The sequence below is a fragment of the Apus apus genome, chromosome 4 (genome assembly GCF_020740795.1).
Source record: "Apus apus isolate bApuApu2 chromosome 4, bApuApu2.pri.cur, whole genome shotgun sequence".
Taxonomy (NCBI): domain Eukaryota; kingdom Metazoa; phylum Chordata; class Aves; order Apodiformes; family Apodidae; genus Apus; species Apus apus.
Genome location: NC_067285.1, coordinates 30,878,835 through 30,906,673, shown reverse-complemented (window position 1 = coordinate 30,906,673; position 27,839 = coordinate 30,878,835). Strand labels below are relative to the sequence as shown.

Genomic DNA, 27,839 nt, shown 5'->3' with positions numbered 1-27,839 from the left:
CTTCTGACTTCCTACTATTGTTCTTTAAAGATATCTGTTAGTGTATTAATGATACAGAGTTCAAACACTCTGAGGACAGTGTAAAGGGAAAGCATCCTGTTGGGAAAAAGAGCTTAAGATTGTTTTCCAGTGACGATTCGGCATGGAATTTCTTTGTTGGGAAACTCAGGTGAACAGTGCAGTATAATTTACTCAGCAGACATAAATTATAAACACAGAACTACACACGCTCCCCTGAAATATACAAACCCTGACCTCGCCACGGGACAGGTCATTTCATCGTTCGTGCGCTCACACGCAGCGCGGCGTCCTGGCCGGTCGCACCGTGCGGGGGGACAGGAGACCGACCTCCCCGCTCCCCTCGCAGGGCCCCGCAGGACTTCCTGCCTCTGCAGCCCCTCAGTTCCTGGAAGCGGTTTCTCCCGAGGGCAGGAAGGGCTGCGGGGGCTGCGGGAGCTGCGGGGCCCTCACCCCTCACCTGAGGGGAGGCGCGCGCCGCCACACAGCGCCGCCCTCGCCCTCCCCCCCCGCTTCCCGCCGCCGCGCGCGGCTCTAACGGCCGTAACGGCACCCAGCGCTCGAGCGCGGCCACGTGACGGCCCGGCGCAGCCCGCCGGGGCCGGTTGGCTGCTGGGCGCGCCCGCCGCGCCGCGCTGCGCCTCTCCGCCGGGGGCCCGGGCCGGCCGGGCAGGGCAGGGCAGGGCAGGGCAGGGCAGGGCGGGGCGGGCCGCGAAGCGAAGCACCGCTGGAGAGGCGGGCCTTGCCGGGCGGCGCGGCGGCTGGCAGTGACACTCGGTCTGCACCCGGCGGGTCCCGCTCCGCGCTCAGGTGAGACGCGCGGCCCCGATCGCTGTCCCGCGGGCCAGGGAGGGAGGGAGGGTGGGAGGAAGATGCCGCTTCTGCCAGGCGCTGTGCGAGTGTTTCCGCGGCTCGGGTGACCTGGCGGTGGCCGGACGGGGTGGCGAGCTCCTGCGGGCCTGAGGGGAGCGCGGAAGGAGAGGCGGGCGGCTGAGGCAGCGCCGGGCGAGCCGCCGGGAGGGCAGGTCCTGCGAGGAGCCCCTGGGGACAGCCGGCACCTGCCTGCCCGGCCCGCTGTCCCGTTCCCTTCCCCGGCACGGCCCGACAAGCCGGCAGCTCCCTGGGGTGCGCAGGCGGTCCAGCCGCAACGCCGTGCAGCTGTTCAGTACCGTTAGGCGTGCTCAGGGTTCCTCTGAAGGTGCTGTAAGCCGTGCGTTGGGATATTTATCGGTACGCCTGATCTGACTTTTACTTGTTCATGCAGAGGGCGACTTTATGCGATTTCTTCTTTCTGTCTATCTGCACTTTTTGGAAACTCAATGGGCAAAACTAAAATCTTCATTTCTCTTTCTGGGACTGATCTTGCTATAAAAACTAAACTTTCCTCTTGTGTAGATTCTCCAGGCACTTTCTGAGTGCACTTTGTTTGAAAAGCCATTTACTGAATTAACGTAGCATGCACAAAGATAACTTGAGTTGACGTACTAGCAAAGTAACATCTATTGCATGAGCAAAAATGGAATATTCCTGCCCCTAGGTTCCTCTGTAATGTTCAATTATTAATGGATCTCTGCATTACATGAATGAAATTTGCAAGTGGTACAGAGTGCAAATGCATGTAGAGAACCAGATACAAGAGGAGCCAGTTGTGAAGAAGAACACATCTCCAAAAATGCTAATGGAAGGATAAATTAGAGAGCCCCTTCTCTTCCTCACAGTTGTTGAGGACCTCTGGGGGAGAAGCAGTGTGGACCATACCCTGCCCCACTCTTTTGCAGCTCTCAGAAAAGGGAGATGAGAAAAGGGCAAAACTTTTTCCTACATGGGGAGCATAGGAAACCAGAGCTTTAATGCATACACTTTTGTTTAGCAGATGTTTAACTGAGTTATTGTGGGTGCTCCTGTGGTAAGGTTAGTGGCAATCATCACGTCCTACCTTAGAACCTGATGGTCAACTTCTCACCGAACCGATAGTTTGTACTTAGTTAAATAAAAGTATTTGCACCATGTAACCAGTTACTTTTATCTATGTAATGGATATACTTATCTCTAAAGAAGAACCTAGAAAAAGCACACTTGTCTAAAGTGAAGCAGGAAGGGTAAAACATTTACATTAACTGTGGATTCTGGAACATTAAAGGTTTGAAATATATTTAGAGGAAATGTTGGTTTGGGTATCAATGGGAAGTAACATTTCTACTGTCTGTTCAACCATGTAATGTACAGCAAGTGAGGTGTGTCATAGCAAAGATTACAACATTGAACTGGGGTTTGCTCTTTCTTTTACTTGAACTTCTTCCAGTATTTGAACTTCTGAAGTCAAATTTGGAAGTAAGACCATATTAAACAAAGCAGAAACATGCTTATAAGCAGTTACTTTTCTTCCATATAATCCCTCAAATTTTGTTGAAGAGATTTTGGGGATATCTACTGAAAATCTGTGATGTTACAGAAATGTGAAAACAATACATAGGTATGATAGGCTAGTGAAAGAAAGCTCTGAACTAGGTTAAGAGGGTATGATTCTGCAATATTGTTATTTTGGTGGAAATCTTTTTCTAAAAAACAACAACAACAAAACAAAGCAAAAATGGGGTGCAGAATAAAAGACTGAATAAATCTACTGAACAACCCAGAGGTGAAGCTGGGGTGGATTTGAGGAGGAAATTGAGCTGAGTTTTTCTTGAGTTTTCTCTAGTGTCATCGCATTAGAGGAATGACTTTTCCACAGCAGGAGAGGCTCCTAGGCCAGCTCACAGCATTCCACATGGTCTCATCTGCATTTCTTCTGGGCCTGCTTTGTGCTGCGATTATATCACCTGCCAACCTGCAGCAACAGCCACCTGCTCCTCCCCTTCCTACCTTGGAGAATTAGACCATATAAGTACATGCCTTGCTGAATTACTCTCTGTTCCAGCTGGCTTTAGTTTCTCTCAGCTTTCAGTGACCTTAATTTATGTCCTGCGGACACCACCATAGGGCACTTGCTGCTGTGGGTGAGCATTAGTTCAGGTAATGCCTCCCAGGGTGAGGAGCAGATGGGAGAGAAAAGGAATTGCATTGCCACAGCCAGAACTGATGCGCTGTTGAGCAGGCACACAGGGTTAGAGTCACATAACACCAGCTCTCTTTTCAGCTGTGACCTCCTCAACGCTCAGATAAGGAAGCTGCATGTCAGATTTAGCTGCTCTGTTCTTCTGAGTGCAGATCATCATCACAGAAATAAAAGATCTGCCTCCACTGCCGTGGTATGGAAGTTGTTTCTAATTTGGAGGTGTAATCAGGCAGCATAATGCTAATTGAGATTAGAAACTTTGTTTTGTGATCCCAACTGTCTTCAAAACCTGAAAGTGGAATTAAGATTGAAGGTTGAGGGATGGAGGATAGAAACGTTTTTTCTGTGAAGTGGAACTCTTAGGCTTGTGCTTTAGTAATGATGAAAATCAGGTTTAACTACATTTCTATCTGTTTACACTTTTTCAAACAACTGCTCTGACTTTACAGCATAACAATTTAAAAAAATCTTTCAGCAAGCGGGAGAGTCTTAATGTGGCCTTTAATAGGACAATAATGTAAATAGTTCATCCTTTCTGAGAAAGAATTATGAATGAGCTGATGGAAGGGCTTTGCATGTCTGTTTTAAGAGCGAGAAGAATCTGTGTATCTGTGGCTATGATAGCTATGATGGCTATGTCTGTAGATTTTAATAAATACAAAGCAGTGAAAGGCTGATGGAGAAAGCTCTGAGTTTGTGATCAGACAAACCAGATTCCTCCCCCTTCTTTGGCTCTATCATTGATTCCAGTGGCTTGCCTATTCCACAAAGGTGGAATGAGGTGATACTTCATTTTCTGTGTTCTCCTTCACTGTTGTCTTGTGCAGGGTATCTGCAAAAGGTGTGATTTTGCAGGATATCTGCAAAATTCTTGTGAGAAACTAACTTCAGTCCTAAATTCAGCTCTGGAATGTTACTGGGAAGAAAAAATGCTTAGAAAAGCTAAGCACGCCAGTAGTCTTTTCAGCTGGAGAATCTGTGTTTCACTCCTCCTTTTCAAGCTAGCATGAAACCTCTGAAAGCTACTTGTCTCATTGAGTGTTCCTTTTAGGGCTGCATCTGAGGTGAAATCAATGTTGCTTAGGTTCTTGGAAAACCTTAGGCTTTGTTTAGCCACAATTATCTAGACATTTACCAAACCAAACAAAGCACTTCTATAATTGATTTTATTCAAGACCAAAGGTGGAAGCAAGATGGAAGTCCCAGTTCACATGTCATCAGTCTGTCAGCTCATATTTTAAAGTCTTGTGACCTTCTTCAATGTGGGCTGAAACTATCTTCTCAGAGTCTGATAGTTTATCTATGAAGGGCTGGTTAACTGTGATACACCAGGGTTTGATTCTGACACATAAGATGATTTTTTAACTCTAATTCAGAGGAAACTTATTCAAGAACATGCTTTATTCAACAGAGCTGTGTCAATTTCCAGTTATGCTCAAAAGCTCATCACCAGGACTTCTTCAGAACATTGGAGTGAACAGTTAGTATTTTAATGGAGACATGCAATTGACCTGTTTGAAACTTTGAAAGACTGTTTTGTTGACCAAGCAGGCTTGCTTCACAATATAAAATAGATCATAAGAGATGTCTTTGGTATTGCATGCGTTGCAATATTAGGTTAAAAATAGTAAGGTTTATTCTCTCATTTTAATATATTTTTTTTCCACCTTTCACCTCCAGGAGAACAACAGTAAGAGAAAGCCATGAGATATCTTTAATGGAATTCTGCTTTTAATGAAACTGTTAAAAATGGATATGAACGTTATTTTCTCCAGTGAGGTATGTATTCCTAGAGAGAAATTTTAAAAAAGAAAAGCTGACTTATTTAGTGTTGCCTATTGCCTCTGCTGTTCTGTCCAGCAGCATTTGGTCAGGTATTTTAAAGTTATTGCATCTGTGACTTGGAGAACTTTACTAAAGGTTTAAACTGAAAAGTCCTAGAATTAATCCATTCACTTACAGGATTAGTCAGCTTTGTTCTGATATTCCAGTAGATAAAAACAAATGTATAAAGGATCTGCATTGTTGCAGAGTTAGTGTAATGGGCAGCTTCTGCACATAGCTTTTGACCTAATGTCAAGTTTTTCTTCAAAATATCAAAGAAATGGAAGTTGCCAAGTCTAATTTTCAAAAGTGAATACTTTCACAAACTAGCTGTAGAGACAGGAAATGAATGAGAACCTGGGATGAGGAAAGAGTTTGTACCACAAATATGCAGATACTGTTTTATGCAACCAGGCAGCTTTCTCTGTTCCTGCTCTGTGCAGCCCAGGAAAAACGTGGGGCTGTGGCCAACCTGAATTACAAGTGCATAATAATAATAATAATAATAATGCTTTTGCTGAATTGAATATCACACCCAGATCTTCACTGGCTCGTACAGTAAGCATGTAAGTTAGTAAAACCAAGTAAATCTCCTTGATTTAGTATCTCAGAAAATTTCAGGTTGTAAGGAACTTCAGGAGGTCCTATAGTCCAGCCCCCTGCTCAAATTTCTGAATATTCAATGAAGCTGGGTCATTTTTGCAAATTTGCCTTCCCAATGTGATAAATGCTCAGAAGCATTACCAAAAGCTGAATTTCTATCTTGCCATATGTATTAAATGTATATTATAATAATGAAAATAGGAATACAACATGCTACAAAAATTTGTCAGAAGAGAAATTATTTCAGTTTAGACAGAGATATACAACAATCGCCTGTTTCTCTGAACAAAGGAAACAATAACTCTCTGATATATTCATCTCTTGCAATTACAAAGGGAACCTCTACAGGTCATCTAACACAGTGACATGCTTGCCAATATTTTCAAGACTGGTTCCCTGCAAGAATGAGCCCCTTCCCAGGCATCTCTAGGGAATCTGTTTATTTACTTTCTCATGTGAGCAAAATTGCTTTCTCATAATAAAGGAAGGGAAGTGAACATATTGCTTACTCTGCTTGATACATGTTACTGAAACATTTCCTCTGAAGTATAAATATTTGTTCATGGGAAAACATAGTGACAATGTGAATGAAAATAAGCATCTTGTCAGGAAGCTAAGGGAGCAGTCTCTCCACTGGGTATGAGTAAACACCAACCAAGTGCTCCCTCCTATCATTATGTACTACCAAACAGAATGTTTAATTAGCTCTGGAAGAACTACTTGTGTTTTGGCCAGGGAGGGTCATACAAAGAAGGGGTTAATGCTGTCAGGAGAAAGATTTCAGCATTCACTGCCTCATAGGAGCGTCATTGAACTAGAGAGACACACGGTTTACTTTGCATTTATGCTTATCTTAATGTGCTTTGCATTGATCCCTCAAGATTGGTAATTTAATAGCTTTAATAGTTACATTAGTAATTTAATGAGCCCCTCCAGCACATCATCAAAGACAAACATATACTTTGTGAACAGAAATAGAGGTCACTTTACAGGAAATGCAGTTATTGAAAGCCAGTATATAATATTATACTTATGCAAGTTGTGAGCCTATGTATTATTCAATACACTAAAAGCCACTTCAGCATCATGGAGAACTTATTAAGGCAAATGGCACACCTAAGAACCCCAGTATCTCTCTTCACCTCTGCTCCCAGCTTGGAGTCTCACTTCTCAGCCTCATTTTTCTGTTTCTAAATGAATTTCTAGGTAGCACACATAGCTTGTGTAGATAAGTTACAGAATAGTGGTCTTGGAAGATATATTCCATGAACTCACTGTTTCCACACCAGTTTCTGTTGCTTCTGTGATTGGGTCTCACATCTTGAAGAGAACCTGTCTGCAGGTCAGGATGAAAGTTAGCTTACACATTGTCATGTGCTTGAGTCAGCAAGTGCTGCAACTGTGGAAGTCATGTCTTTGTAGAGGTGTTATTTGCTCCTTAATAGCCCAGTCACAGCTTATTTGCTTATGGGCTTGGGTGTCTCTTGGGGCATTATGAGAGGAGTAGTAGTAAATTTAGCTCTCTGGATAAAGAAGCTACTGTTTTCTCAGAGATTACTTTCTCCACAGTCTGTGGAATAAAATGGATACATTTGTGTTAGCCACTACAGCACAAAGACTAGCAATTTAATTTATCTGACAATTCAGATGACTTTGCAGTTCTTCTCTTCTACTCTTACCTAGGAACTTACTTTAGGCTTCACTCAGAAAAGACTGAAAAGAGTTCTTTAAAAATAAAAGGTTACAAGCCTTGCTACTTTATTGAAAAACAAAACAAAACAGCCCAAAGCAAAACAAAACACAGCAACAAACAACTCTTAGTAGAATTCATTATGGCAAAATGTCTTCCAAGCAATGAGTGCTTGACAAAATTCAAGGCACTGAAATATTTTGATTTTGTTAAACCTTACTAACTGCCTGATGAACTTCAAAACCACTGGTGGCAGTTCTAGTTTGTTTTTAATTTCACAAAGGTAAATACTGCTCCTGACATGTTTAATTGCTGCAGTTATCTGTTTGTGTATGTGTGATTGGAAAGTGATGTCTTTTTCTCTATGCTTTGCAGCACACAGTATACAAAGTAGCTTGAATCCTTTAAACATTTTGTCTTCTGCCTAATCTGTATTTCAAGCCTGTAACAATGTTACTTTGACAGCTCCTGGAGGTATTATGTTCTACACCCTCTAAAACTACAAATACATGCAAGAAAGATGTGCTTTCATGGTTGATGGCTTTTGAATGGTGTAATTAAGAAGGAACAGAATCCTTTTTGGTAACTATTCCTAATAAACATAATTTTGGAAAGGCTCATCAAACAGCCTGTGGTGAAACACGCAGACTGTCTTCATTGCCTGCCTCTTAGACTTGGAATTGCTTGTGTGCATTCACTTGTATGGATGACTTGTGTGTATTCCTCTGCAATTCCTGCAATCACCATTGTCATTCAACTACATACACTTACTGTAATTTATAGAAAGTGTTTCAGGGACAGAATGATGTCCATCAGAGCCAACTCCAGTAATATCTAAGGGCTCAAGTCATCAGGGAAACAAAAAATTGGTAACTAGATTTGCTTAGACATATTGAAGTAAACCACTAAAATAGATGAGCAATGTTTGAGCAGGAGAAACCTTTTGTTGAAATAATCCTGTCTAATCCACTGAATTTAAGTTTGTGTTGTGAAAGTGCAGTCTTTGCAAGGCAATTTGTGCAACTAAATCATGTCATTAAACTGGTATAAATGGTTGTAAGAATCACAACGTCTTACCTTTCTGGAGAAGTATTCTCTTTCAAAAAAATTATGGTTGAAATGTGCAGAATGTAACAGGAATTTGAGACTTTTAATTTGAATCTTTAATAATTAAAGCCATGGTGTTGCTGCTGTGGGAAATCACACTATTCAAATAAATAAAAAATTGTAATGTAATCTTATGCAGGGGATTTTAATCCAGACTAGTACATTCTTTGAACAACCTGATGGAAAAATGTTGAAGTGACAGGTGTTTCATTCAGTACTCTTATTTCAGCTACTCTAAGTTATTTGTCTTTATCTTTCGAAACAGACATGTTTCAACAAACTCTGTGGACTTTTTCTTTAACTTTCACCTCATTTTAACCCCAGAGGAGTAAATGGAATCCTTCCTTTCTCAGTTTCAGTAGGATTTATATCACACTCTTAAAACATAACTGGAGTTTTTTACTTTCTTGTCTAGCTAACTATGGGACAGAGGTGCAGAAGAGTAAGTTGTAGTTAACAAGACTGTTTCTCAAAGATTAATGATGGTGAGATTAAGCTGTCCTTGATTCTACTACTTGATCCTGCTCTGTTGGTTTGGCACCCTGTAAAGATCAGAATATGGTTGTTGGCTGCTCTTCTTGTATATAAGCAGTGATTCATAGACCAATTACACTAATCTTTTGCAACTGTGCAAAAGGAGAGAAAATCCACTTTGTTTCTCTTCCCCTCACCATCCCTACCCTCCACTGTCCAGTTTCTGTAATTAGAGATCAGTGTTCAAGACTTGTCCTCATGATCTCTTTATAGCACCAGTATAAGCAAATCAAAGAAATAATGGCATATTGTTGCAGGGATCTCTATTAATTGCTCCTGTAGAATCTATGCAATCTTTGACCAATATTTCAGCTTCTAAAATTTGGTCTACATTTTGTATCCTTCTGCATATAAAGCCACTAGGCTTTCAATACACTAGATAATTTTTACAAGCCTCAAAAGGCAGGAAGAGCATTTAATAATGTTTTAAAGAATGAGAGCTGATCCATGTACATGGCTTTTAAAACTCAATCACTCTGATCAAGAGTGAGAAACAAAGACTGTGTTTGCCACTGAAAACTTCCTTTTGCAGTATAAAAGGGTTCCAAAATAGCACTTTCTCTTTGAATCCAGTACTCTGAGAAGTGCACTTTGACTGATGTTCATAGAGGAGGGGCAGAGATCAGCTAGCCAGAAGGTCAAACAGAAGATCTTCCCCAGCTGACTATTTTCTGTAATTCTCATTTCATTCAGCAAAGAAGTTCTATGTATTCCATTGACATCTTATTAGGTGGCAGAAATGTTTAAAGAAACTTTTAACAATTATGCAGATGCCAGCACTTCAGATAAGATAAATGGATAACAATACATACATGAAATCACTTCTTCAAGGTGAGGATTTGTTGCTGGGATTAGCATGTCATATATGTGTGAATATTGCCCTGTGAAGTGACAATAAAGAGTGATTCTGGGCTGAAAATGTATTTCTGGTGTGTCCCAGTCTGTGAACAGAGGCAGTAGGTAGGGACAGAATTAACAAGAAATTAGAATACTTTGTGTATTTGTCAGCCTTCCATAGCTGCATTACGCATAGCATTAACCTTAATTTTGGTCAGTGAGCTTTATAAAAGCTAACACTCCAATAGATTGCCATAAAGGGCAAACAATTGATTTTAAAGATGAATCTCCTGTTCCTTGGAAAACCCCTGAAATACTGAGCATAGCTGATAAATTTGACATGCTTTGGAGAGCTGAGAGAAAGTCTTATGACACTTTGTTGTAGTCACTTCTAGCTTCGTTCCCTTGCCAAACAGCAAAATGAAACATTGAAGAAGAAATCCTCCTACTAGTCAGTTCTTCCCATTTAGATTCTAGTTGGAACAGTTTTTACAAGCTGATTAAGTTTTTCTTGCCCATGTTGTAGTTCTGAGGATGTAGAAGCAGAGAATATAGCAAACACAAGCTGTTGCAACCTTGTTGCCATTAAAAAAAAGTTACACATCTAATACAAAACCATGTTCTGCAGCAAATTCTTAACACACCCTTGTCTTCTCTGGGTTGTGAATGCAATGAGCCATCACTGCCACTTCTTCCCTGGGGAGATTCTCGGGTAACCATTCAGCTGTTTCTCATGTTGCTCTTCATATTAAGCAAAAAACTTATTTTGCTTAATTGTATCCTTGTACACCTAACTTTGCAAACTGGGACTATTCAAATGAATTCACCCCCTTTTAAAACCAGACTATGCAGCCTGTAGAAAAAGTATAGTAGCAAAATCAGAGTTTTGTAAGGTTTCATGAGAGAAATGCTGACAAGTGAACAGGCTGAGACATAGCTGAGTCAGGAAGGCACCCTTCCAGCAATAAGGGCTAACAACATACAGGGCTGTGCTAGGACATCTGAAAAGAGGAGGTCAAAATTGAGTCCAGTTGTCATGCTTCACAGTACTCAAGAGAGACTGATCAACAGAATAGAATGCAATGAAGGGCCACTAATACAGTTAGGGGACTGAAACACAAGATGTACACAGAGAGTATGAGGGAGCTGATTATCTGGTCTGAAGAAGAAAAGGCTGAGAGGGCATCTAGTTACTATCTCAGGTACCTAACAAGAGGTTATAGGGGAAACTAGACTCTTCTCACAGTTGCACAACAAAAGAGCAATGATTCTGTTGTGGGGTAAGGTGGGGAGAGCAGTGTCTTTATAATTAACCTGTTAAATATGGAAGTGGGGGTAAGCAAATATCCTACATGTGATTAGACTAAAGCATTGTTGAAATAAAACTCTGAAAAAGTAGTAGGTATCTAATTTTTATTCCAAATTATAAGTATTGGCATTTTCCTTCTCTAGAAAGTCCATTTCTTGTTTACCCAGCTGTTTAAAATGTGTGCATATGTTAAGCATTTTATATCCCTCTGCAAGTGAAAGATTGTGGAAATACAATTCCTAAGACAAACAACTGGTTCTGTATATCATTCATAGAATGCACTAGTAGAATCTGGTGCATTGCAGGCTTCTCAAATGATGGCCTTGCACTATATTTAGCTTTCAGTGAATAACAGAAAAAAAACTTAGAAATAAATGTATAGTGGTCTTTGTTAGAGTATCTAACGCACACAGAGAAGTATGTGTTATGTGTCTCCATCTCCGAGAATTAAAATGATTGTGTGGGATATTATGAAAAGGATGCAACTGGCCTAACAAACTGGCATTGAACTAACGAAGTTGGCTGAGAATCTATGTTGCCATCACTAAATAGAAGCACCTTACATCAAACATGAAGCTCTGTCCTTACTACACCAAAGGAAAAAAAGAATTGTGTAAAATATATAATACTTTTGAAAAGAAAGGTAATTGTGAATGCATAAGCATTTGGCATGAGTACATTACAGTTCTGAATACAAACCCGTTCATATAAAAATTGTATTGACATGAAATTACTTGAATTTTATTTAAATGTGTATAGAATATGCATTTACATATTATTTTCAAGGCATTTATTCTCTTTATGATTTTTTAAATGGATAATATCTAATGGGATATTTGCTAATCCATTATAAAAGTAGTTAGAAATTATTCTCATCTACTTACGTAATTAAAGCTTCTAAGCCTAATTGTGAGGAAAAAGTAGCTTTCAATGACAGAAGCTGAGTAATTCTAATATTTTAATTCACATGCTTCCAGCTGGCTGAGACTGCATATATCACACAATGGGTGGATGGTGATGTCCATAGCTGAAGTACTACATGGCTCCTTATTTTGGTTGTACATCATTCATTCATGTTCTTTTGTATTGTTGAAAGCAGATTTCATGGGCTGTATAGAGCACTTCTGTCCCTGTGAGATTGCTATATGCAGCATAGAGCCCACATAGGATAATTTAAATTCCTTTGTTTTACTTAATTTCTTGCACTTTTAAACTTATTTCCACTAATAATCTTTTAATCTTAATATGTTCTTAAAGTCTTCTAATATAAAGGGCCCCTGCATTCAGGGATAAGGAAGGGAGAGGAGCTCTAGTTTGTCCTGAGTATCATTTTTGGACTGTCCCAGACTGCATTTGCAATGTCAGATCTACCCTTTCTCAGTGCACACTGAAGTCCAGTCCAGGAATTGTCCATGCTGACTGTTGTCAGAGTGTGTAACTTGTCTGAGGAAACGGCATTCATGCTTGAGTGTTACTACCTAAAGCAAAGGGGATTTAATCTCTGTTGTCCTGAATTAAAAGCTTGAGTGGGTCCTCAGAGAGAGCAACAGGCCACATCACTAGATTTTTTTTATTGATTTATTTTAATTATAGTTTTAAAACAGGCATCTGTGATAGAATCTACCTAGACCTCTAATAGAGGGAAGAACCCTTTGCTTCCACATGGTCTCAAGTCTGGATGAGTCTGGGATGTAGACTTTCTCAGAAGGCTGGTAAACACTAATATAAAAACTAAACTTCAGACTTACCGCTTAGACTACCATTCTTCTGCAGATACAGCAGACTTCGATTATGATGGGGTTCCTAAGAACCACAGGCTAGTCCATTTTGTCCTCTACCAGAAGAGCTGTGACAAAGAAGCTAAAGTAAATGCTTGTAGTCCCCTCTTCCTGCACCACCTGTTATCCTTAGCTGGTTTTTTTTAACCTATCTACTCCAGAGCTTTTCTCTGGTACTTCAGGACTGCAGAGGATGGAAAGGCCTGAGAGCACTGAGTTTCAGCATTTCTGAGCTGGTCAAAAGCTCCCTAAGGAGTTCTGCTAACACTGCACATTGGAGCAGCCTCTGAAGTTAAACTAGCTCTCCAGATCCATGAGTAGAAAGGTTATTTGTAAATTCAGTTACCATTTATGCACAACTGATGTTCTTTCCTGACGTTTTTTAATCATCTGAGAAATATATTCTCAAAAACAAAAGGTTAATTTAGCCCCAGAATAACAAATAAGATGTTGGAGCATAGAGGAATATACCTTTACATTTGCAGGTAAAAATGTGGTTTGGATTTTAGAAAACTAAAATAATCCTGAATAAGTAGAATTCTTCATGGTTCTGAATGCATTTTTAAATAATAATTTTATACTTTTTTATCCAGCTATTCTCTTAAGTTGTGATTGTGTTAAAAGCACATAATAGAGATGCAATGATGGGGCACGCTTGGCAGCCCATAATCATGTTATGGAAAGCTGTATGGACTTGGCAAAAGCGGACTTGATAGTTAAATGCTAGCCATGGTCCAATCCCATATCCTTTAGGATTGCTGCAAAGATGGAGCTTTTTTCCTTCTATCTTTCCCCCTAGCTTTTAGTCTCCCCTGAAAGAAAACAAATTAAAAAAAAAAAAAAATATCCAATCTGGCTACCTGGAATACTTAAACATCTAATTGAGTACAGCTTTACCATTCATATATTTTTTATGCTTATGCAAACTCAGTGGGAATACTTGTGGCTTATTGCTGTGCTTTCTTGTATCAAAGCCTAGAAACTGTTGGTTGCTCTACAGCCTGTTAGAGTTGTGTTACAGCCAATTCTCAAGGTGTATCAGTCAAGTTTATGGCCAAAACTCTACTGTTTATTTAAAAGTTTGGAAAAATGTCAATACAGTTCAAAAGGATTATGTGTCAAAGAGCAGACAGCTTCTAACTATCCTGAGTATTTTATACTTTGCTGGAAAAGTTGCAATATGAATTGTATAAGAAGTTATACATTTGTGGTGGGAAAGCACCCAATGATAAAAGTTGCTGTAGACAGTCATCAAAATTGAAACTACATAGTAGCATGTAGCTGTTTCCAAAGATGCAGAGAAGCCTTCAGGCTCTGGGTACCCTTTGATGAAATGGGAAAAAAAAGGAAGAAACTCAAGACCTTTTATTCATCACCATCAAAAGCAACCCCTTGTTTCTTTCTTATTTTGACCTCCTGACTAATCTTTGTCATTGCTGTATTCTGCTAAATATACTGTGTGCACTAAAAATAATACTTTCTCCCTTCTTACTGCCATCTTCCTTTATTCTTGTAGGCTTGCAAGAGGATCTAAAGGATTTTATTGTTTTGTTTCTTTTTTTTTTTTTTAATTGCTGTACAATACATTTTGAGTCAGTATCAGAGCAAGTCTGGTTACTTTGTATCAGTTTTCTTCTGCATGATGCTAACTTACTTGGTATGACAATAGTGTTCCCTCTGTGTGTAGCAGTGGTAGTCTAGGTGGTTTTAGTAGTGACATTGGGTAGTAGCTCTGTGATTTGTCTTCAGAAAATGATCACTTAGACTGTAAACCAAAGGCACCACCAATAAGGAATTAAGAATTGTCATGTTGAAACAGCCCAGTAAAACTAATACCCTTTTTAGCATCATGCTACTTTTATCACCCTGAGTTGCTCAGACCCCTGAATTAAGTGAGATAAACATGGGCCTTATCGCTTTCCTAAAAGTTGCGTGTCCTAGAGACAAGTGAATACACAGGGTTTGTTGTTCTTGCATAGACTGAAAACTTATAACCCTCATTTGTGGAGAAAAAAAGTTCATGTAGAGCTTGAAATTTAAGGAATGGAAGGTAATTGAACTATTAATTTTGAATCCGTGGATTGTAGGATTTAATATTTTACATTTATTTACTTTTTGTTGCCTGCATTATCAGTTTGATATTTCTTGGATTGTAAGCAACTATCTGAGTGAGGGTTTTGTTTCTGATGCATTTGTCTTGTCCACTAAACCCCGGTGCAAAGCTAGGAAAGGAACACAATATTTCTGTGATACCTATGATGATGCTCATTGTTCTCCTGTACCTAATAGCCACCCGTGATATGAAGTTGTGAACTGTAATTTTTCCTGGCATAGATGTACTCAATTGAAAATTGTCACAGTCTGACCTGGTTAATAGGCATTTGGCTTCTGGCTATTTTAAAAATGAGAGTAATTGAGTATAACTGCATGCAGTTAGGTGCTTTTAACCTGGTATTGGTACTGTTGACTATTACTGGAAGCAGTGTTTTTAAAATGACTCTGACATACTTTCCAAGAAATGACACTGAGTCCAGGTTGCCCTAAGAGAATATTTTCTTTCCAACAGTCACAACGGTGTAAAAAAAGTTCCCTTAACTGCAGCAGTTGTGCCCATGCTCCTCACTGCACTAAAAGGTTAGTTGCATTTTTTTGTTGACATGAAGTGGTGAACAGAAGAGCTGAAGAGCCGTGTTTTAGGAGGGAGCCTGGACTGAACTGTGAGTGCTTTTCCCACTGACAGGCAGGGCCTTCAGCAATGTTCACTGGTTAGAAAACTCCAAGTCTTGATTGTCAACTTAAGAGAAGGAGGTTTGTGGTTTAATTGTTTCTGTCCTACATGAAGGGTTCCAATATTAGTGGAAATTGAGAGAATTTCAAACCATACCAGCAGCACCTGCACTAAGAAATTGTGCCCGCAATTCAGGGGATCACCTAGGGAGGCCTTCAGGACCTTTGCGTTCTTTATGCATACCCGGTATTTAAAGACTGTGCATAGACACGTCTGTGTGTGCACGCGTTTCTTTTTGCCTAGTTTGGTGGAGAAAGCCGCGGGTGCGCTGGTGCCAGGTTTGGGGTGCGCGCTGCGGGCAGGCGGGCGGAGGCGGCGGGCGCGGGTCCGGTCACCGCCCCTTTAGGCGCGGCCGCATTTCATGAATGAAACCCAATCGCCGCGCTATAAATAGACCGTGGGGCTGCGGACGTCACCGCGCGCGGCTCCTGCCGGCCCCGCCGCCCGAGTCCTTTTGCCGCGGGGCGGGCGGGAGGGCAGAGCGGGGGCTGCGGGTCATGCTGCCTTCCTGCCGCGCCGGGCTGGCTCCTGGCGCTGCCCCGCCGCCGTGAGGAGCTGCGGGAAAGGGGTGCGGCGGCGGCCGCCACCCCGTCCCTCTGGGGCCGGGGGGCCAGCCGCGCTGCGTGCACCCCGGCTGCCGGCAATCCCGCCCACCCGGGTAGGTCCCGCGTCGCCCGGGCGCGATCGTGCTCCGACCTGCCGGCTGCGTGTGCGGGGCCGGGTTGCGCTGGCATCCAGCGGCACCGTAGGATGCGGGTAGCGGCGCCCTGCGCGTCCAGTCTCCCGCAGGTGCGCTCCTGCCTTGTCGGGAGAGAAAGGAGGAGGCATCCTCCCCTCCCCTGAGGACAGAGAAGGCCGAGTCCTTGACGAAGCAGATCTGGCTGGCTTCCTCTTCCAGCGAGGCCACAAGGTGCAAGGCAAAATTAGAGGGGTACGAAGTGTAGAGGACGCAGAACCTGGCGCTTCGAGTGTCATTTACTAAAAACCTGAAGGATTTCTCTTTCTGCCCCCTCTTTTTTTCCCCTGCTTTGTCTGTGGAGTCTGTTGTGGGTTGCTGTGACAACAGTAGGAGGCTGCCATGGGGTCTTGTAGCACACGGCTGATCAGGTGTCTGTGTTGGGACCTGGTTTGGGGCCATAGAAGGTGGCTGTAGAGACAAACAGTACTACACTATAATTAGTTAAGTCAACCTTTAGCAGGTATTGTGGCATCCAACATCTAAAGCAATGAGACATCAGTCACTGAACAGACAGATGCAGACTAGTTGGAAAGCTCCAAGTTGCCTTGTTTTAAAAAGGATAATAATAAAAGAAAGCCCCTGGAGCTCTACATATGGTCACAGCAAGAGAAAGAAAGTGATGCCAGAATATTCTCAATGACTTTGTTCATCCTCAGTTTGTGTACTATTTCAGGACACACAGCTGACTCAAAGCCAAACGTTCAGCTTGAGCTGTAACAGAAGCTGAGGTGGGAATTATTTTGTTCAGTGTGCTCAAAGGGCATTCTTAAGCTACTGGTCTTTCTAGGCAAAAATAAAACATGTGGGGAGAAAAACAATATTGTTAGGACTACACTGAAGAGTTGCCATGTGACATCTCAGCCTAAGTAGCAACTGAAGGGCACACATCTATGTATGACTGGGAATCACAGTACATGGAAACAGAATAGCTTAATTTCTTTTCAGTATTTTTATGAGATCCTCTCCCATTAGGTTATGCTTTTCTTTTACATGCACACTGGATTTATGCACTTGATTCTTTATCTCCAGTATGCAATGTATCTATTCACTATTAACAAGAAAAAGAATATTTGTAGTAGGATTGTTTATCTAAATGGCATGATACTCAAGGAGAACAAGATCTGGGGCAGGCTCAGATGCATATAAGTGTTTTTATCCAGAAGAAATAAACACCACTGTTAGCTGTTGAGAGCTTTTTAAATCTCCTCCTCTTTTAAAACTCCAGGCTTCACAAATAATGTAGAGCGTTAGGCTGAGAGGAAGAGCTGATGACTTGATCTCTAAATCCCAATGTTTGATTCTTTGCTAATGCATTTTATTTGCTGTAAAAATGTGTAAGTCCCGCATCCAGATGTTGCCCGGTGCTGAAGGAGATGAAAGGCAGAGAAACTTTGAAGTAAGAGAAGCAAAGAAGCGACAGGTGTTTGACATGCTTCTTCCTTGCTCCTATCTATCCTGCCTGAAGAGTACACAAGTGCTGTAGAACAAAATATGTGCTCAGGAGGGAGGGAAGGAATGGCTGAGCAGTCTGCAATTGTTGCATACAGCAGACTTGCAGAGCGTCTCATAGCAAGACTAGTCAGACTGGTGTGATTGGATCATTGATTTGGTTTCCATAAAAGAGCTCAAAACCTCATGCTGAAGGAGTGAACGGTGGCACAGTGTGTGAGCTAGGCTTGGTGAAGTCTGCAGTACATGTGATGACAGTTGGACCCTGTGTTACTAGGGGCAGGTTCAGGAAATCAAAGTATGGATTCTCTTTGGTTCCCATCCAACACCGTTCTGCTCTTCTGTTTTCCTCTCCTTTCTGTCTGACATGGAAGTCACGAGATGTCAATTTCTCTCTTCTTTTTTAATTTTTCTTTTCTTTGCGAATGAGTCTGTGTGGCACTAGACAGTACAAGTAAATGCCACATCTATTCGTCTCCTGCACAATTCAGTTAATGTCACTGGATTTGCATTTGAGACATAATTGCAGAACTTGACCCAAGATCTGAAAGTAGCATTTATCTGAAGTCTGCCATCCTGAAATGTTTACTGTTCTTGTCAGTGTTTAGGTCTTTGGGGGGATTTTACCTGCTGCCATTATGAGGTCTCACTTCCCTTGTGTAATTCCCTTGTAGCAATCACATATGGGAGTGAATAAACTCATAATATCTTTCTAACATCACTGATTAACAAAGAAGAGAATGCCTGAGAAATGTCAAGTAAAGTTCAAGAAAAGAAGAGCCTGATTCTCTCTTTTGGAAGGAGAACAAGCACAGAAGCATATTCAACAGCTCTCTGGGCTAGAAGGTCACCAGTGTCTCTGGATTATTTTTCTTTCTTTGTAGCTCTAGTAAAACTTGATAAATGTTTTCCCTACAGAAATGTGCAAAAATGGGGAGAGTGCTTTATTTGGTTGTTATTGTTGGGTTTTTTTCCCTTCTGTCCTATTGGAACACTGCTCAGAATAATGTCTGTACCAAACAAAGCATACAAAGTCCTTATAAATGGGCAAAATCAGTAACAATCTATGCTACAGTATGAGTAGTTTAATGCTGTACAAGCTTCTGTTGCTCTTAATCACATGAGTAGAATCAGGGATTTCATAGACTTTATTACCATGAAAGCCAGTAGTGTTGAACAAGGCTTTTTCAGTGATACTTCTCCCTTTAAACTTGAGTTTTATGTTACCCCAGATACTCTTGAGCATCACAGTTACTAAGAATTCATCTGCAACTTTGCCGCAATTATGTTGATCCAAATAACAAACCAGGAGCCAGAGCATCTGATGTTCTATCTACATTAGTGGGTGATGTGATGTAGTAGCAGCAGATCTGGGGATGAGAAAGTCAGTGCTAAGGACCTAGCGTCCTTTATACCTTCTCCTTTATACTGCACACATTTCTGGGACAAAGGGTATTACTTCAGATTACGTTTAATCTGGTCCTCTGAACTGAATGGTGAGTGGCACATCTTTCATTTCAGATTCATCTGAAAGGAGTTAAGTTTGTGCACTTTATGGCTGCCCCTGATGTGAACCACTACATGCCACGCTTTGGTTAAAAATGTATGATTGGTCTGAACTAAAATGCTAGGAGGGGTGTACCCTTAATCTACTCCTGTAGTGTAATCTAACCTAAGGACTCAATGCACAATGGCAATTTAGGCTTGGCTGCTTTATAAAGTACCAGCTGTTTTGTTGGGGCTTTTTTATGGTTGTCACCATCAATGACTGTTGTCTATTCTTAAGTTACTTTGTTCTCAGCCACTTTTATTAATGTCAGCCACAGTTAATTTCAGTTTTGGTGATATGACAGATTATGACTCACAGAAATGCCAGGTCTTGGTCAGTGCCTAGTCCCTTGTGTCTGCTCAGGTCACCACTGGTAAATGGAAAGAGCAGTCAGTTGTAGCCAGGTTTATCCAGGATCCTAACAAACGTATCTGCAAAGCTGCAGTACAAGCCTTAATCATGTTCCAGCTATGGATTATTTCCCTCTTCCCAGGAGTGTGTCCAGTGTGGTCACCTTTCCTCACATCTCACTGAACAAGAAAAAGAGACAAAAAGACCCACAAGCTAATGTCTTGTGTTAGTGGCCTGTTCTTGAGGTAGACCCTGAAAAACTGGCAAAGGGAGGGGTGGCAGTGTTGCAGACTCTCCCACCAAATAGAAAATGCTCATCACAGATTCTCACATGCAAGGTTCTCAAATGGTTAGATGTCCTTCACCTGCTGTATGGATTAATTTCTAGAGAGATAATCTCATCACAAAGGATATTGCAACATATGTCACAGGTCAAAATAATGTGTAAGCTGCTCAGTGTAATCAGATTGTTGATTTCTGCCCTTCAGGTCTTACAGAACTTACCAGAAAACTGACAGAGTTCAAGTCTGATGCTGAGCTTCGCATTTGGATCTCTAGTTGGTCTGATAGACTGTGAGTGTGTATAACACAAAGACAGGTCCTTGTGGGCTGCACATTTTCAGGAGGCTCAAGAGAATCAGTTATTGTACCTAAAACTGGATGTTTTCATGCTCAGCTATTGAGTTTCAGAGCAGTCTGTTTTATACAGTAACGTGGGAAGAATTTCTGTTTTGCTAGTATCTCTGATTTTTTGTTGTCTAAGGAAGTGCTCATTCTTACTGATCAAAAGGTGTTGTGTCATCACAGATGGAGCCTGGGTTTGAGGAAAGGTCCTAATAACTAGCCTTTAGAAACAAAAAAATCTGGAGTTGAGCAACCTAAGAAAGAGCAAACTGACAGACTTCTGATACTATAAACCATGAATTATTATTTCCTGTCTCTACAGTTTCTACAAAGAGGCTGTGGAGATGATTTGACTGAGAAGTTTTCTAGTTAAATATAGAGATGTCTGTTCTGTCTTCAGCTTTATACCTTCCTTAGAGGCTTCTCCTTTCATATCTGTGTGTAGCCATGGTAATTTTTTACTCCCTTCTTTGAAGAGGGACAGAGCAGGGATTATGGCTACTGAATGGAGGCTTTTCATAACTTCCTTCCAGCACGTAATATACAGTAAGTGTAGCATCCAGGATGCTGTTGTGAAAAGCTGTTGTGAAAGAAGGTGGTTCAGGCAAGCCAAGTAGAGTCTGTCATGATGACAACCTCAGTACTTGCCTTCCCCAGCTGGTTCAAGTTTGAGCAGCATTCTGTGGGATTTATTTCTTTGTTGATACTGGCCCTCAGTGAAAACATCCCAACTATTCCAGAACAGCTGAAAAAGGTAGAACTATGTTCTGCCCCTGTGGAAGATATAGGTACTCCTGCTGACCTGCAGTGTCCTTTTGTGGGCAGCAACAGCCACGGTCATCTCATTTATCACCTCATCAGTGAAGCAACATTTCAGTCAGATACCTGTCTCTTTCTAGCCATGATAGATCTGAGGTTCTCATGTTTCAGGTAAGGTTTACTTTAGAATAGAGGGGCTTTACTCCATTCCCAAGCATTGGCTGTATCTGTTGTTGTCTTCTGTCAATGGGCCAGGTAGGGCAAGAAGTTAATAGACTCCAGAATTAATCTTTAATTTCTTCTTCCCAGGTCAGTCTCTTTTCAGTCTTTCCATGTAAAGTGCCAGAAGGTTAAGTAATGGCAGTAGGGTAATGCTTCTTCATTCTGGATGGAAATCCAGCCTGATACGCATCATGCTCATCTTTGTCCGCTGGTGACCTAGTGATCTGATCCTGTCTTGAGTCTTATTACCCTTATTACCCATCTGGCTCTTCAATGCTGACAAGGAATAGTTTTCTTTTTAAAGCAATCTCCCCGCTGGCCCTCTTGAAAATTAATAAAATCCTAATATTAATTTATACCTTGTGAAAAATGTTTTGTGATGGTCTTTCAACAGCTATTACAGTTTATCTGTTACTTGATATGATGTTGTGATTTATTTCACAAATATACTTGGTGGGGCCCTAAATTCAGTGATTAAATTGAGCCAAACATAAAGCAGCTTTTTGGACCCTATCCTTTCCCCAAACCAGAGCTGTTTGTGAGTTGTATGCTCTTGCACAAATGAACAATAAGTCCCCTTGCTTTTTCCCTTGGCATATTTGTATTAATCCCTTAAGATTCTGAAGCAACACGGTAGGTTTTATATTGAGAACAAACATATCATACATTTGCTCTGGCTCACATGCTCTTTGGTCCTTGCCAGCATCCTTGTGCCTTGGGGTTCTTAAGTGTAAAGTAGTGACTTCAGTGTCTGAAGAACCTGCCATTTTGCATCTCCTTTTCAAGTTTCTGTGGTAGCAAGCTGTAATTTAGTAACTTGGGGATAGATGTAAGAGCACTGGGTTGTCTTGTACATTTTTGATGCTCCTTTTGATACATTATTGCATAATGGCTCTCTGAAGGAATCACTCCAAAACTATACTCAAAGATATATTTTCAGGATAGACTGACTGTAGGAGTACCTCCAAATGTTCTTTTTTATGTTTTCAAAAGACTGTGTATTTCACAGATCAGTGCTAATGGTTTTGCTACCTTACTGGTGGCCTGAAGTTTTCAAATAATTCCCACTCACATCATTCATATTAAGTGGTAGTAGATGTTGGTGTCTTTTTCCATTATATTCCTTTAATAATTCTGATGTTGTAGTTGTGCTAAGTGACCTGTTTGTTTGAAGGACTTCCTAGTTTGCACATTTGGTCAGACTACCTGAAACAAGTTTGTTTGAAAGTTAGTTTTCCATGGAATAACTTAGAAGCTTTACTGGGCAGGCGGGGTTCTTACATACTCTCACTATGAACCTTCAGCTGAAGAGTTTGCTCTTAAAGCAAGAGCTGAGTGACTTGTTTGATTGTTTTCATGCTAAGAGGTGCTATCTCAGTCTTATTGGAGTTGTGTAAGTACTGAGCTAAGAAGTAAATGCCTGCAGGATCACTCCATAATCACTGATTAATGTAGACACTTTTCAGTGATTTTTTTGGTGACATTTTGCTGACGAGAAAAGGATTGATAATTAGCTACTGCACTTTGAAAATATCTTGGCTATGTTTTGCATAAACTATTGTGCAAAGTGACAATTTAAAAAATCTAGAAATTTCAAATTGGGCAGTTAGTTGCACTGGCAGTGAGATCCATAGATGGATTCCTGATACTACGCAGGAAACACATTGTTGGGTTTGGATCTTCATCGACTTTCTTTCCAGCAGATAAAAATGGAATAATAGCTTTAACATATATTAAACTATGTTCTTAAGACAAGTTCAGAGTTAGGATCTGGTTATCTTTCCTATATAAATATACCTACGTTAATACATAGATTGTGTCCATCTATTGTGTTTAATCTGTGTGCCAGTGGACTAGAAAATCAAGTGGTATGCTTCATCTACAGATCTTATGGAAAATTTCTCTGGAAAGGCAGTGTTTCATTACTGAGGCTGACTCGCAAGAAGGATCTGCATGCTATGGCAACCACAACTGTTTTTTAGTGATAATAATAACAACTCATTCAGCAATGAGGAAAAGCTAAACCAAGCACCCTACAGCAATCTGAGGTGAAACAACAGAGAAAGAAATCAGTGACCATAACCATCTGCAAGCCATGGGACAGAACAGTAACCTTGTACTTCTTTGGAAAAAAGAATCAGCTTTATTTGGAATAGTTTTTTTGTACTAATTGAGTGACTCAATTAAATGGCTTAAGTCTTGAGTCTACTCACATCTGCATTTTGGCTGCTTCTCTCTCCTGATCTGCAAGCAATCACAGGTGACAATATAAAAATAGAAACATCCTAGGAGATTTTTGAGATCCTGTGTTATTCTTGCAGGTATCTTTTTTCATTTCCATCCATCTGCACATCTTTCTTTAGAACTGGATTAAGCAGCTGAATCTTTCATTGCTTCTTTTTTTTTTTGTTTTTTTTTTTGTTTTTTTTTTTTTGTAACAGCCATACTTGATGGTATCTGTCACTTACTAGGTTTCTTGCTGGTCCTTGTTTTATGCCCTTTCTGTCTTTCTCTGGCTTTTTTGGCAGTGTCCTCTCTGAGGCTGGTCACACTTCCAGTAACTTTCCTCCTTCTTTACCCTATCTTGTTTTGTTGCTAAACTGAACTATTGCAGGTTGTAGGTTGGTTTTAGCAAGTTTTTAATTGGTCTTAGAATTTTGTGCTTTTTGTGTTCTGGTTTTTGTTTTGTTTCAATTAAGCTTTATGTAAGCTGGCTTGCTCTTGTCTAACCAGTTTTTTTTCAGTTCCAGCTGGTCTTCCCAGATGTTATCAGGCTTTCAGAGCTCAAGTCTAGATTTTGTTTTTTATTATTTAAGTTTTGTAAATACATGTTTAGCATTTTAAATCAGTGTGATTATACAATAGGCTTAGCACAAGCTTAACCTAGAGGCTTCCTTAAAAAAAGTGACTGTGGCTATATTTTAAAGATCTTGTACATATTCCTGGCTTTAATAATTCCATTAGCCAGAAAGCTTCTGGCTACATTTATAAGCATTTAATCCACATGTTTTGCTAATTGTTTATACTGTAATTTGTTCCTAGCATCTGTTTTTATTTGAGGTGTCTAAATATCTGTCCAGGCTTCTGTCTTCCAGTCTTTTCAGGAGCTATTTCTACTTTAATCTCTTTCTGAAAACTAGTGAATCGTATTAAAATTTTTTACATTTTTAATACATAGGTACTCTCTATATACTGGCATGGATTTAAGAACTTTACTTAACATAGCCACAAAGCTCTATTTTTGTCTTTATTCCCAGTTTATTTTAATCTCTGTCCTGTACAGTATTGAGTCACACTAAAAATATCTTCATTAGACTGCCACTGATCTACAACAGGACATTCGGGCAAGCTATGTCTGAGTTTTGTGATAACTTGAATTAAGTTAGCAAGTATATCAGAAATTTAAATAAATAATAGAACAAAAATTTATTTTCTTGTGTTCCTTTTGTAGGATTCTTAAATAATTGTATTGATTTTCTTCTTACTTGTATTTAGATTTAGTCATTCAATTTAAACTCGCTTTGTTATCCTCTTGCAATTTTTTTAAGATTCCAGACTCTGTACTTAATGCATATTTTGTGACTGACTGAGGTGCATTTTTGCAGAATTACCATTTAAGAACTTATGAAGACTTTTGAAACCAGATTGTTATATAAAACCTCAGCTAATCTGTGTGACAGCATTTTAATGGAATATTGAGTTGGAAGAAAAATTGATTTGGCATCTCTGTGCTTGGTAGTTTAAAACCAAACAGACACACTGGCTAGCCATACTTCTTCATTTTGTTTTCCAGCCTTGTAAACATTTCCACGTTCCATCTGTGATGTCTAGTCCATGCATGAATAAAATATGAAGTAATTTAATACTACATATTATGTCAGGGGGTTGCTGTTTATTCTCAAGCTTGAAATTTAACTTCTTAAAATCACACACTGAAACTTCTTTGCTTTTTGGTACTCATTCAGGGCCCTGCCTTTGAGGCTGTGGTGTAAAAATATGTCTCATTCTCTGTAACAGGAAAAAAAAAATTGGTTTTGTACTATTATTTATATTAGGACTGTCGTTTTGAAAAGGATATGGAGGAGGAAAGAGGAGCTAGCTCTCATTTCTCTTCTTGTATTTGGACTCTTGGAGCCCATGGTGCAGCCCAGTACAGAGCTCATGGGCCATCCCAGCTATCAGCCTCATGGAAGCTTGCATCCAACAAGCAGCTGTGGTTGGATGACAGACAGGTAACTGAAAGTCTCTGTAGTCCTCTACCTCAAGACTAGTAACCTTTCAGTATGCACGTTACCACTCAGATGAAAGGATAAAGGCAGTATCTTAATAGCTTTGTATCCTTACCAGCTAAAACTTCTGCCAAAATATCAGGTTGGTATCACAAGGCCATTAGCCTTTATATGCATGTATGTTTGAAGCTATGTTATTTGCTCTACATTTGGCAGATTGCAAAGCTCTAGTTGTGCAACCATGTACTTGTGCTAGGATGAAGAGTTTCTGGGCCTGTGTTTCTTTGTCTAATGTAGGACAAGTCTCTGAAATGTCAGTGTGAAACAGTAGTGGCATAAGCTCACCCTTGCATCTAGCTGTCTATGTGGCCTCTAACTCCCATCCGCATGAAAATAAAGATTAAGCCTGTACCTTAACCATTATAACTATTAGCATGCAGTCCATGCTCAAAATTTTAAATAGATGTGTAACATTTCATTATACCACTGACTTTTGCTTCTTGGTTTACACAGATTTAAGGAATGAAAGAATGTGGTTAAAAGTAGTATTTGGCTAGTGATCACTAAACATGTTTTTTCTTAGAACATAGTGCCTCTGACAGTGAAAAATGGGCAGCAAAACAGCCTGGATCTATTATTTTAAGCAGCCTGACAGTTAATATATATTCTATATTTGTATAGAAATGAGATGTAAATTTTAGAAGAGGTGTTAAAACAAATAATTTAGTTTATTTATCTGTTTTCTTCTCATGAAAAAGGACACCATCACTCCAGATGATGACCCGTGTTTTGCCAATTAAATTGCTGTAGGTTTAGTTACTGAAATAATTATTAGGCAAGCCTTCCTGAACATATTTGTGCCTTGCATTTTCCCTTTTCTCCCTCCTTGATTACAATTCTCTGGAAGAGATCAGATTGCTCAGCAGACTGCCAGACATTAGAAAACCAAAATCAGATATATCAAACTACGATCCCACGTTCCTTTATATGAAAATCCCACTTTCCTTTATAGGAAAATGACAGACTAGCAAAGATGCAGGAGTTGTCTTCAGTTTTTCAAATATCTATTTTTTCCAGCTTATATTCATATCCAGGCATTTGCTCAGTATGTTGTAATAAAATTTTTAAGTAAATATTTTTTATAATAACTTTCCACAAAGATAGTATTTTCAAAAGTCTTCTTCTCTTCACTTTCCAGTGTCACGTTAAAAGAATTTGTGGATATAGATAAGTACATTTGCAAGTTCCTGATGGGCTGTTTGGTTTCATTTTAGTCCATTATCTGTACAAACTTCTCTTTGGAAAATTAAGAGTGTGTGATACATGCAGGATATAATGGGAATTGTGGTTTGTAGAGAACAGAGTCTCTGGAGTCATCTTACAAGTCAGCTTTATTGTGTGTGTATAACTAAAACCATCTGTGTGACTTGCTGTTAACAATATTGTTTGGGCAGCCCTAAATCAAATCCTGAATGGGCAAAATTACAGAAGGCAGGCTTATACTGGAATCCTTCAGGTCAAACCCACTGGTGTCCAGTCTTTTCTCCTTGACATAAAAAGTATTAGCAAAGAGGTAAGTTTGTGCTAGCTGTCCTTGTTTCACCAAGATCTATCTTCTGCAAACAGGCTTGTGTTTACAGAAACCAAAGTGAAAATAGCATGTGCACAGCATTAACCAACTGAGGTCAAAACAGTCGTGCATTTGCATAGCTGTGCAGTATTTAAAGGAACTGCTACAAGCTTTTCCTTAAGAGTGTGTCCTCTTCAGACATCTCTCAAGAAGTGGAAATCTCTGTTTCTAAATAGCATTGTTTTTGCACAGTAGAAGAAAACAAGTTCAACTATCTTGTTGCAGCTTTTGATAAATGGACACTGACATGGACTACGAAAGACCCAACGTTGAAACTATCAAGTGTGTGGTGGTTGGAGACAATGCAGTGGGAAAGACTCGTCTAATTTGTGCAAGAGCATGTAATACAACCTTAACTCAGTATCAGCTGCTGGCAACTCATGTACCAACTGTCTGGGCCATTGATCAATACCGTGTCTGCCAAGAGGTAAGGACTGCAGGTATACAAAACATGGAGCACATACTTAGAGATTGTACTATTATTTATTGGCAAGCCTTTCTTTGTCAGGATGCAGCAATGAGCTCACAAGTATTGTATGCGTTGTCTCCACTGCAACCATCGTCTGCCCAAGTATCTTGTTCCAAAGTAAATTTTTTTTAATTAGACCTATTTTTAGGAAGATGCATGTTCTGCCTGCTTTAGAAAATACAACATTTGCTGGAAACTATATGTGAAAGACTCTTGGTCTAGTATGCTTTGGAGTTTCTTACAGGATGACTTAGAAATGTGCTTGTTTGACAAAG

The 27,839-nt window shown here is 40.2% G+C and overlaps 1 protein-coding gene across 3 annotated transcripts in view; it reads left to right on the top strand.

Annotated features, from left to right (window-relative positions):
• The first annotated feature begins 740 nt into the window (after positions 1-740).
• Positions 741-27,839, top strand: part of RHOBTB1 (Rho related BTB domain containing 1) — a 50,829-nt gene continuing 23,730 nt past the window's right edge. Inside the window, exons 1-3 of one of the 3 annotated variants that reach the window (XM_051619214.1) lie at positions 741-828; positions 4,754-4,852; positions 27,321-27,522. In XM_051619214.1, coding sequence (XP_051475174.1) covers positions 27,331-27,522 — 192 coding nt within the window. In that variant the 5' untranslated portion in view covers positions 741-828; positions 4,754-4,852; positions 27,321-27,330. Of the gene's footprint in view, positions 829-4,753; positions 4,853-16,032; positions 16,202-24,699; positions 27,523-27,839 lie in introns of those variants that run through there. The other 2 variants (XM_051619216.1, XM_051619215.1) reach the window with 2 other exon arrangements.